General features: G+C 37.1%; 1 protein-coding gene across 3 annotated transcripts in view; it reads right to left on the bottom strand.

Annotated features, from left to right (window-relative positions):
• LOC135110854 (tRNA endonuclease ANKZF1-like) overlaps window positions 1-12,272 on the bottom strand; it is a 169,324-nt gene that overhangs the window by 15,120 nt on the left and 141,932 nt on the right. For all 3 annotated transcript variants that reach the window (XM_064023462.1, XM_064023461.1, XM_064023460.1), the window contains 2 exons: window positions 9,075-9,185; window positions 8,474-8,612 (listed from right to left, as the gene is read on the bottom strand). In XM_064023462.1, coding sequence (XP_063879532.1) covers window positions 8,474-8,612; window positions 9,075-9,185 — 250 coding nt within the window. The remainder of the gene's footprint in view (window positions 1-8,473; window positions 8,613-9,074; window positions 9,186-12,272) is intronic.

Raw genomic sequence — 12,272 nt, forward strand, 5'->3', positions numbered from 1 at the left:
TAGATTGAAATACACAATAAAAACCCATTACAAATTTTTATATTCAACATATACAGCACCACATCATGTGTAGAGTAGGAGAGGGAGAGACATCACCAAAGAAGAGATCATCACCAAAGCTCTGTATACATGCTACCCATGAAAATAGAAAATAAAGAGAGAGAGAGAGAGAGAGAGAGAGAGAGAGAGAGAGAGAGAGAGAGAGAGAGAGAGAGAGAGAGAGAGAGAGAGAGAGAGAGAGAGAGAGAGAGAGAGAGAGAGAGAGAGAGAGAGAGAGAGAGAGAGAGAGAGAGAGAGACCTGCTCCTCCTTTGTTGTCATATGAATCTGGTACTAACCAACACAATCACTTTGAAGATTAACTATATTTACATTGAAAATTATTAAACTTATGTATTAATGATAATATTAATGTATTATTATTACTATTATTATTATCATTATTATTATTATTATCATTAGTAGTAGTAGTAGTAGTAGTAGTAGTAGTAGTAGTAATAGTAGTAGATTATTTTTTTCCTTTTTATGTAAGGGAACAAAGGGAACAAAGATTTGGAATAAAAAAAGACCCACTTAAGTGCCAGATCCCAAAGAGAAGCCAAACAAAATTATCAAATTCCAGAGGATAAGTGTCTTGAAACCTCCCTCTTGAAAGAGTTAAAGTCATAGGAAGGAGGAAATACAGAAGCAGATAGGGAGTTCAAGAGTTTACTAGATAAAGGGATGAATGACTGAGAATACTGATTAACTTCTGAATTAAAGAGGTAGATAGAATAGGGGTGAAGAGTTGATAAGACAAAAAGGTTTTGATCGCACCCAGTCTTAAAAAGCAGTATGAGTGGAACCCTCCAATACATGTGAAGTATACTCCATAGATGGATGGATAAGGCCCCTGTACAGAGCTAGCAGCTGAGAACGCAAGAAAAACTGGCAGAGATGACGCAGAATGCCTAACTTCTTAGAAGCTGGTTTAGCTAGAGATGAGATATGAAGTTTCCAGTTTAGATTACAAATAAAGGATAGACTGAGCATGTTCAGTGTATAAAATAGAGGACAGTTGAATGTTACTGAAAAAGAGGGGATAGTTATCTGGAAGGTTGTGTTAAGTTGAGGGATGGAGGAATTGAGTTTTTGAGGCATTGAGTAATGCTAAGTTTCCTCTGCCTCAAACAGAAATTTTAGAGAGATTAGAAGTTTGGTGTTTTGTGGCTTCCCTGCATGAGCTGTTTACTCCCTGAAGAGTTGGACATCTATGAAAAGACATGGAAAAAAAGTGCAGGGTAGTATCATCAGCATAGGAGTGGATGGGACAAGAAGTTTGGTTTAAATCATTAATAAATAACAGGAAGAGAGTAGGTGACAGGACAGAACCCTGAGGAACAACACTGTTAATAGATTTAAGAGAACAGTGACCATCTACCACAGCAGCAATAGAATGGTCAAACAGGAAACTTAAGATGTAGTTACAGGGAAAAGGATAAAAGCAATAGGAAGGTAGTTTGGAAATTAAAGCTTTGTGCCAGATTCTATCAAAAGCTTTTGATATGTCTGAGGCAACAATGAAAGTTTCACCAAAATCTCTACAAGAGGATGACCAAGATTCAGTAAGGAAAGCCAGAAGATCACCAGTAGAGTGGTCTTGACGGAAACCACACTGGCAATCAGATAGTATCATCAGCATAGGAGTGGATGGGACAAGAAGTTTGGTTTAAATCATTGATAAATAACAGGAAGAGAGTAGGTGACAGGACAGAACCCTGAGGAACAACACTGTTAATAGATTTAAGAGAACAGTGACCATCTACCACAGCAGCAATAGAATGGTCAAACAGGAAACTTAAGATGTAGTTACAGGGAAAAGGATAAAAGCAATAGGAAGGTAGTTTGGAAATTAAAGCTTTGTGCCAGATTCTATCAAAAGCTTTTGATATGTCTGAGGCAACAATGAAAGTTTCACCAAAATCTCTAAAAGAGGATGACCAAGATTCAATAAGGAAAGCCAGAAGATCACCAGTAGAGTGGTCTTGACGGAAACCACACTGGCAATCAGATATGAGGTTGTGAAGAGATAGATGTTTAAGAATCTTTCTGTTCAGGATAGATTAAAAAAAAAAAAAACCTGAGAGGTCAAGAATGTTGGGTGTATCTCCTAGACAGTTAGGAATACATAGAGGATGTTTCATCAGTTGCTCTAGGTCGAGGGTGTTGCATCAGTTGCTCTAGGTTGTGGATTATAAGAAAGTTAAAGGCTACTTCACCAGGATGGTCAGTGAAGGGAAAGGAAAGCCAAAGCTGGTTGTGAACATTGAGGTCTCCAAGAATGGAGATCTCCATGAGAGGGAAGAGACTCAGGATGTGCTCTGCTTTGGAAGTTAAGTCAAAGAATATTTTATAGTCAGAGGAGTTAGGTAAGAGGTATACAGCAGAGATAATTTAGTTTGAGTGACTCAGTACAATCATTATTATCATTATAAACCAAACATGACAAGTAGTGAGGATGTGTGTGTGTGTGTGTGTGTGTGTGTGTGTGTGTGTGTGTGTGTATGGTGCCCATGCCCTTTAATCATTTGAATGAACAAGGAAGGAAGAGCAGGTCTCTCTCTCTCTCTCTCTCTCTCTCTCTCTCTCTCTCTCTCTCTCTCTCTCTCTCTCTCTCTCTCTCTCTCTCTCTCATTCCTATCCCCCTTCAATCTCTCTCATATTTCCAGGTCTCTTTTTCTCAACTCTTTCCCTTACTCCTGTTCCCCCTCTCCTGCTCTTGTTCTTCTTCTTCTCTCTCTCTCTCTCTCTCTCTCTCTCTCTCTCTCTCTCTCTCCTCTCTCTCTCTCTCTCTCTCTCTCTCTGCTCACATTCCTATAAAATGTGGTGATTTAATTACTAGTACAGCACTCCAAGGTCATGAGATTTTTTTTGATAGATGGATGTTAGATGTTAGAGGTTGCTACCCTTCATATAGGTGTTAGACCTATATACAAGGTATACCATAAATTACTAATATCCTGGCCAGAAATCAGGGGTTGAACTAAATTTGAGATTGAACTATACTTGAGAAAATATGGTAAGAGAAGCTGCAAGAAGCCATCAGGCCTACATAAGGTGTTCCCTCCATGAAACATTCTCCTTATTCATAAATCTGTCTTGTCTTTTTTAAAACTCCCTAATGATTTAGCACTGACAACTTTATTATTGAGTGTATTCTATTCATCTCCCACTGATATGTCTTAAAGATGCATATAGGAGAGGAACATTCAGTCATGTAAAGAACACTCACTGACTGTCAACACAAATGTGGGTAGAATGATAAAATATATGTAAACAAGGAAGTACAAGAAGTGTATGAAACCTACTAGAAGAAGAGTTTTAATAAATTGGAAAAAAATGCTAAAGTATGTAAGCGAGAGAGAGAGAGAGAGAGAGAGAGAGAGAGAGAGAGAGAGAGAGAGAGAGAGAGAGAGAGAGAGAGAGAGAGAGAGAGAGAGAGAGAGAGAGAGAGAGAGAGAGAGAGAGAGAGAGTTACATAGATACAAAGGTCACAGAAGACCTTGCAGTCCAATGTCTCTACTGATTAGTGAAATTGACTCTCATTTGTCCATGGTGCTTTGTTACCCAGGATTTGAGAACAGCACGACACTTACGGTACTTGAGCACTTTATGCAAGTTGTCCTGAAGTGTGCATATTACATCACCAAGTATCTTGGGGTTTTTGTGCTTTGACTCTTTTGCTGTAAGGGTCAAGTTGGACTCCACCTGCCTTTTGATGACATTCAGTGTTCTGTTCAAAAGCAGTATTTTCTTCCCAGGCCTTTTCTTATAGGACAGGATGGTTCAGCATCATGTATTTTCTTTGTCCATAACTGTGCTGTACAGAGTGAAACTCCTATATTCTCGGCAATACACCAACTAGACTTTCCCTCCTTGTAGAGGACATGTATGACCTCTATCTGAGCCTATGTGAGCTACTTTTTTCTTCGGCATGGTTAGCAGTAGAGGGGTTGGAAGTAAATGTGCCTCACAAAGAAATTGGCAAGAGAAAGAACCACAGAGCGGCAGACATTCTCTCCTTGCCAAGCACGTGGCACATTTAGTGTATTCTGGGAAGTGGAGACTGGAAGCAAGTAAAGATGTTGCCAGATCTTTCAAGAAATAATGTAATGGCAGGGGTATTTTATTAAGTGTGGTTTTTATATATGTTCCACCTGCCACGCATAAAGCAACCACATCTACTGTATGTAGCACTTAATACTTATCCACATTAAAACTCATTTGCCAGGTTTGCCCCCATCCTGACAACTTGTCTGGATTGCTCTGCATACTGCACTTTTTTTTTTTTTACTTGTTTGTTAGAGACTACAGAATTTGCTATTTTGATGTCATCAGCAAGCTTCAATATTAATAACACTCTCATCTATGTCCTAAAATTTATCCTTATGGCACCTCACTGGTTATGTTAGTCCACTTGGATGGTTTTTCATTTATTACTATGTCATGTTATTGGCCGAGTTTACCTTGGATGGGATCACGTTTTCTTAGTGTCCCCGTGTTTCGGTTACCTGCCATTCGGGCATTATCCTCTTTTTTGTTATAAGTAGTGTAAGGCTTATTTACCCATTTTATATCATGTAGTATTATTCTCTTCATAATTTAAGCTCTCTATATCTTTGTATGTATAAGGAAGGAAGTATAATTGAGGTGAAATACGTTGAAAACGAGGAGAGCTTGAGTGGGCAACAACACATTCCAAGGAGGGGAAAGGTAGAACGCCTTGGGTCGTGAAGTGGGGAGGAAGGTGGCGTTTCTCAGGGAAGGATTTTGGTGTGGATTGGTGATGGAGTGAGTTTGTGGAGGTATTAGTGGTGTAGCGGTATAACCTGGATATCCAGGATCAGGTTAGTGAGTCTTTTGTGGTACCAAGAGCTCTTGTCTGCTGAAATTCGGTTGTTGAGTTGTGCCGGTGACGCTGTTGGAAGGGGTCATAGGTCAAACTGGCAGCCATTTTGTGAGTGGAGGTTGTGGTGTTAACCTTGGAAGTTGGTGTTGTGGTGTATTGGTGATTTTGGGGACGATGTTATGGTGTTATGGGTAATCTTTGGTGATAATGGTAATCTCCTGTGAGGCTTGAGGAGGTGAAATACAGGAATTATTGTCTGGGGACGCGGTAATGGCATCCGGGTAAATTCCTGCGGTTGAGGGGAAATATTTCTGTGACTGGTGGAGGTGTAAACGGGTTCTGGTGATGTGGGAAGTGACGAGAACGTCATGTAGTAACGTGTATTACCTCATGTTGTTTGTGTTTTCTACTCCCCCAACATCAATCTGGTATTAGAGGTGATTCCAGGTGTGCTGAGTCAAGGTAAAGGTGGAGTGAGAGATAATTCTGGCGATTTCGGATAGGTCAGGTAGGCACTCGAAGCCTTTAAAAATCCAGACCTTTAAAACTTTCCGGGATCAGTGTAACGCCCACTTTCTTGGAAAGATAACCGGTATCGTTCGATCGCAGGTAAGTAAGCGATCGTGACAACTACTATTTGTTTATGGTTGTTCAGCCAGTTTCCTACCCATATCAAAACTCTGCTTTGGATACAATGCAATTTTAGCTTAATCAGTAAATGTTTGTGGGGGAACTTTGTCAAAAGCCTTTTGAAAATCAAGATGTTATATCTACCTCTTTACTTTCGTCATAATGATTCGGAATATCATAGAAGTCTGCGAGGTTTGTCATGGAAGCTTTGTTGAGTGTTTTCCTATAAGTGATAAACAAGTTTATCTCTAATAAATGTTTCTAGCATGTTGCATACAATTTTAAGCTAACTGGCCAGTAATTGCAGGGTAAAGATTTAATGCCTTTTTTGAAAATCTGAGTTATGTTAGCGAGCTTCCACTCATTAGGCACTGTACTGGACTACAGGATTTATAGAATGATAGAATCAAGAATTCAACCAATTCACATTTAGCTTCTTTTATCATGCAGGGGGAGATCGTGTCAAGCCTGGGTGACTTACTTCAAGTTTGATGGTACATTTTGACACGTCTCTCCTTGTTATATTGATACTACTTAAGGTATCACTGTTATTTATTTGGGCTGCTGGTACTTGGTAGTGTAGGGATATCGCTGAGGTCTTCTGGTGTAAAATCCAATGCAAAGAAAGTGTTAAGAATGCGACTGATTTGCTTCTCATTTGTGAAATCTCCATTTTCGTCAATAATTGGTCCAATAGTTGAGGTAATCATTCTCTTCTCTCTGATAAAGCTATAAAATTCCTTCAGGTTTGTCTTACTTTGGTTTGCAATGTGTAATTCAGTGGACCTTTTGCTCTGTTTCATTAATCTTTTTGCTTTACACTTAACTCTCTGAATCTAGTTCATTCTTCATCATTAATGGAGGAATTCAATCTGTTATGGGTGTCCCTCTTGACACACAGACATTCAGCAATTTGTCTGTTCCACCACTTTGGCTTAACATATTGAATAGGACATCAATTTTTTTGAAGGCATGCATTCTTGCACAGCTTTTAAATAATTTTCAGTGAAATATTTCCATTTAGCATTAATATTTGTGCTGGTACATAAGTAACTTCAGTTGATTTGTTTGAGCACTGATCTGAATTGTAAAAAGTTTGCTTTATGTAGTTACAAACTTTTCTTTGCTTTTATTTGATTCGTCAGCCAAGAGAGAGAGAGAGAGAGAGAGAGAGAGAGAGAGAGAGAGAGAGAGAGAGAGAGAGAGAGAGAGAGAGAGAGAGAGAGAGAGAGAGAGAGAGAGAGAGAGAGAGAGAGAGAGAGAGAGAGGGGATGCAGATAGATGGGGGAAAGGGAGGGGGGGCAGGGCAGCAGTAGAGACAAACAGGTAGTAAAGAAATCAACTGAGGCAAAGAACTGTGAAACCTATATATATATATATATATATATATATATATATATATATATATATATATATATATATATATATATATATATATATATATATATATATATATATATATATATATATATATATATATATATATATATATATATATATATATATATATATATATATATATATATATATATATATATATATATATATATATATATATATATATATATATATATATATATATATATATAAGGTGAGCAGGGAAAGCATCCAGATTTCTTTCTTTTCTTCAGTTTATTACTTGCAATGTTTCACTTTCACAGTAGGCATCTTCAGGCTAAAATATATATAATTATATTTTGTACAACATAAAAAGATATAATTTGAAAAATAACAGCAAAAAATAACTGATAAGGGGTACAAAAAAAGTAAAAACAAAAAACTGACACATGTATAATGGCGGGTCACATTGTTAACTTTTTTATTTTACTTTTTTTTTATTGTGCCCCTTATGTTATTTTTTGCTCTTATTTTTAACATTATATCTTTTTATATTGTACTAAATATAATGATATACTTTAGCCTGAAGATGCCTCCTGTGAAAGTAATAAAGTGAAGAAAAGAAAGAACTCTGGATGCTTTCCCTACTCACCTCTATTGTGTCTCAGAACTTCATCATATATATATATATATATATATATATATATATATATATATATATATATATATATATATATATATATATATATATATATATATATATACACACACACACACACACACACACAGTGGAACCTCAGTTACTGAAAGCCTCTGTTTTCGAACAAATCAGTTTTCGAACAAATTTTTGAACTCATAATCGTTTTGGTTGTGGTACCATAATTCAGTTCTAGAACAAAGTTGCTTGATTTCAAATATTAAAAGACATAGCAAAAGCTGCCATTTATTACTAATTTATAGTTTCTATGAATATCTATTTCATTTTTAAATAATTGGAGGAGAGACACAGAATGTAAGACAGTAATTCAATCTTTGAAATAAGGTAAATGTGATCCTGTTGAAAAGTCTCAATGTAAACAAACAGCTTTCGGCACTCAGGAATAATCTGTGATCTGTGACTCTCTCGTTGACCCCCAATGCCATCATTACTGCACAACTGCATTTTGGCAGTAAGTGGGTTGCTTGTCTCTGTGTCCCTCTGTAAGGCTTCCCTCACTAGATCAGTCTAAACAATATCTTCTAATGAGTTCTGTGTCATTAGGTCTATTAAATACATCCTTTCTGGATAAATAATTTGTGAGCTGGAGATGTTGTGAAGCAGCCATCATGGCCACTAAGACAGTGTAGACTGGTGTCTGGGAACAGATTAATCCATTTTACATTGATTCCTTTGGAGAAAACAGTTTTGGTTTTCAAACATTTCGGATTTTGAATGGCATTCAGTAACAAATTAAGTTTGAGAACCAAGGTTCCTCTGTATATAAAAGACATTGCCCAATATATACATTTTGTAATATTTGCTTAATATCTCTGAGTGGATGAAACCTTTAACAGGATTCCTATAAATCAACACAAACTGCTGATGCTTGTGCATTTGAACAATTTTAAAACAATTTACCAAATGACATCATTCTGTGCATTTTCTGCAGCTACATGAAGCATTGTTCTGGACTTCGATCCAAAAGATATCTTGCTGAGATCACTGGGAACATCTGTGGATGCTATGGACTCTAACTCTTCCTGTGAAAGATTATGATCTGTAAAAAAACAATGTATTAATGATGGTGTTTTAATAATTGTTATGTATAAAGCATAAATAAATATACACCTACAATTTAATTTAAGATTCAAATCTTCTATTATGCTATGATAACTGAATAATAATTATAGTAATGATAACAATAATCTTTGCACACAAGACATGAAATGTATGTAAATATGAAAGAAAATAAAAAGGAAAGGCAGAAAAAAAAAAAAATCTATTACACATGAAACACAAAGCAACTTGGTGAGCTGCAAAACTAAAACAGCGAGCAGGCAGGTATGGCTTTCCTCAAAATTATGATGATCAACATGAGAGAGAGAGAGAGAGAGAGAGAGAGAGAGAGAGAGAGAGAGAGAGAGAGAGAGAGAGAGAGAGAGAGAGAGAGAGAGAGAGAGAGAGAGAGAGAGAGAGAGAGAGAGAGAGAAAAAAACTGATGCATATGTCTTCACATTACCTTCATGCTGTCCAGAAGTGTGAATTTTAAGAGCTGCAGACAAATTATCTATATTTCCCATCTTACAAGCACTGTGAATGATGTTCCACACTTTAGTTTTGTGTGTGTTACCTGAAAAGGAGAACATAATGTTACAACTACAAATTCCTGTCCCTCTTACAGCTGCCTCAAACTGGCCTAGCTTTCCCCAAGTCACCACCTACATGACTTGGTACAGGATCTGATATGGATTACATTGTCCTTTTTTGACTCTTGCACCCTCTACACAGACAGCCATAATGCCAGATTACATGAATGAGGTCGCCAGCCTGTTTCATTCACCCACAGGCAAGGGAATATTACCACAACAACTGCCAAACTACTCCAACAGCTGGGAAAGAATCAATAGCTACGTTCTAGGAAGGAACAATCACAACATGGGACACACACTTAAAAGGTCAGTGTTCTACGGAGTAGCGCCCTCACAAACTACGAGACAACATCCACCCACTTCTGTAGAATACTATCTCCCTCTGCTGTACAATATCATATCCAACTTCCCAGACAACAAGCTCTGCCTCCTTTCAGGAATGACACAACCCTAGGAAGAAAGATAATTTACTGCAACACAGTGTACAATAATCCTCAATGTGCAGATTCTATGAAGAGCAATGCATCACAGTAGCAGCATGTGACAAACACGATATACATAGACAAATGCCCACACAACAAACATGAGGGTAATTCACCTCTCACTGTAACACCAAGTATTCGCCTCACCATAAGACAAGGAGTCACATCATAATATATACAGAGTGACGTGCGAGGAAAGGCACCCACAGGCAGGTTGATAGAGACACCTAATATAATAAGCAGGGGAATGCTGGAGTAGGTTACTCAAATACCCCTTAAAGCAAGTGACCCTTCAGGCTACATCTTGCCCAGTCTCCTCAGAACACACAGCCTACCATGATACACCTGACTCATCCAAGCTACCGACTGTGACTGACTCAAGCATGAGAACACAGGTTGGAACTACATCTCAGGTGATGACTTATGCCAGTGGGGACAGGGAGAAACAGGGACACACCCCACCCCACCTGCCCTGCACTTGCACCCAAAGCAGGCTGCTATCTGGTATAAATAAAATAAGTACTTATGAAAATTCTGGTGACTAAACTATGGGGCCTGAATGAATGCTGTTTATGCCATCATCAAGGGCAATTCTTTAGCTAATAAATATGTGGGATTCAAAATGAAAGAACAATTAAAAATATGATAAATTAAGTGGGGAAGAAAAGTAGCTCTGCGTGGAGAATCTTACACTTAACTCAGTAGCAGGCTTACCTAACTGTCATCAATGCATCAACTTCCCACTTTGTCCCTGTCTCTCTCTCTCTCTCCTTCATCTTTCTTATCATCCTTCTTTCTTTATTCTTACTTCTTCTCACTTCTTACTCCCCTGCTACTTATGCCTTACATAACAATATTAATAAAGACATTGCAACCATCATTATCACAATTCATTTCACACAGTGTGCATCCAATTAATAAGATGGGACACATCTCTGTGCCCCTACCTTAAGGACGACTTTAAGATAGCAAGAAATGAATATGTGAAAATAAGGAGAGAGGAAGAGAAAGGATATGAAAAGTATATAGTTTAAAAGTGCAAGGACAAACCTAAATTGTTCTACAGATTCATAAATTGAAAAATTATACTAAACAAAAAACTAGAAGAATTGAAGGATGGAAATTAAACATATGAAGACCCAAAAGACATGAGTGAATTGCTAAACAAAAAGTTTCAACGAGTTTTCACAGAAGAATCTGAATTTTAAAACCACAACATGAGAAGACAGAAAAACAAATGTGGGAAATTATAGTAAATAAAATGATCGAGGAACTGGAAGAGAGAAAAACAACAGGACCAGATGGAGTATCAGGTTTCATTTTAAGAGAGTGCAAGAAATAATAATTGAACCAGTATGTGACATAATAAAGTGCTCATTATCAACTGGAAGAGTGCCTAAGGAATGGAGGAGAGTAGTCAGTGCCAATTTATAACAGTGGAAAGAAAGAGGAACCACTAAACTATAGACCAAGAGTGACTAATATAACACAGGAGGGGGATGGATGGGTAGACTTGTGTATTTAGATCTAAAAAAGCTTTCAACAAAGTTTCCCACAACAGGTTATTATGGAAGCTAGAAAATAAAGGAGGATTAAAAGGAAAAAACAAAAAAACTGGATGGAAAGTTATGTAAAGGAAAGAGAAATGAGAATGGTAGTAAAAGATGTAAAATCAAAATGGAGAAAAGTAGATAGTGGAGTACCACAAGGCTCAGTGCTGGCATCAATATTTTTCCTGATCTACATAAAAGACATACCTGAAGGAGTAAAGAGTTAAATGAGACATATAAGAAACAATAATGACTGCAAAAATTCTACAAGAGGATATGAATAAAAATCTGGGACTGGAGTAAGAGATGGGAAATGGAATTTAATGTGAAAAAATGTTATGTAATGGAAATGGGAAAAAAGTGAAGAGACCAAAATGGACATATAAAATGGGAAATAAAGAAATGCTAAAAGTACAAGAAGAGAAAGATCTGGGAGGGATAATACAGAGAAGCATGTAGAAAAGATATTCAGAGATGCATATAGAATGGTGAGAAATACTGGAACAGCATTTCACTACATGGATGAAGATATGATGAGAAAGATAATTACCACTATGATTAGACCAACATTGGAATATGCTGAATCAGTGTGGTCTCCCCACAAGAAGAAAGATGTAAAAAAAAAAAAAAAAAAAAACTATAAAAGATACAAAGATGGTTCCAGAACTAGAAGGATTAACATATGAAAAAAGGTTAAAGGAAATTAATCTGCCAGCACTGGAACAAAGAGAAATGGGAGACTTAATACTAATTTTTAAATTGTGAATAGAGTGGAAGAAATAGATAATGAAAAATTGATGAAGTACACGAGACTTACCGTAGGTCAGTTGAAATGTGCTTCTAATTTTACGAAGCAAATCATGTCTGCTGAAGGGAGCTTTCACATGATACACGCTACATCACCCCGTGCTGGCAGGCTTTAAAGGGTACGACAATCCACATGATGAAAATTTGCTCTATCAATACCGTGGTAAATGTTATTCATTTCACGTCACTCCATACTATTATGGGTGGGAGTGGAGAGCATGTGAAAGCT

The sequence above is a fragment of the Scylla paramamosain genome, chromosome 21 (genome assembly GCF_035594125.1).
Source record: "Scylla paramamosain isolate STU-SP2022 chromosome 21, ASM3559412v1, whole genome shotgun sequence".
In the NCBI taxonomy this organism is placed as follows: Eukaryota; Metazoa; Arthropoda; class Malacostraca; order Decapoda; family Portunidae; genus Scylla; species Scylla paramamosain.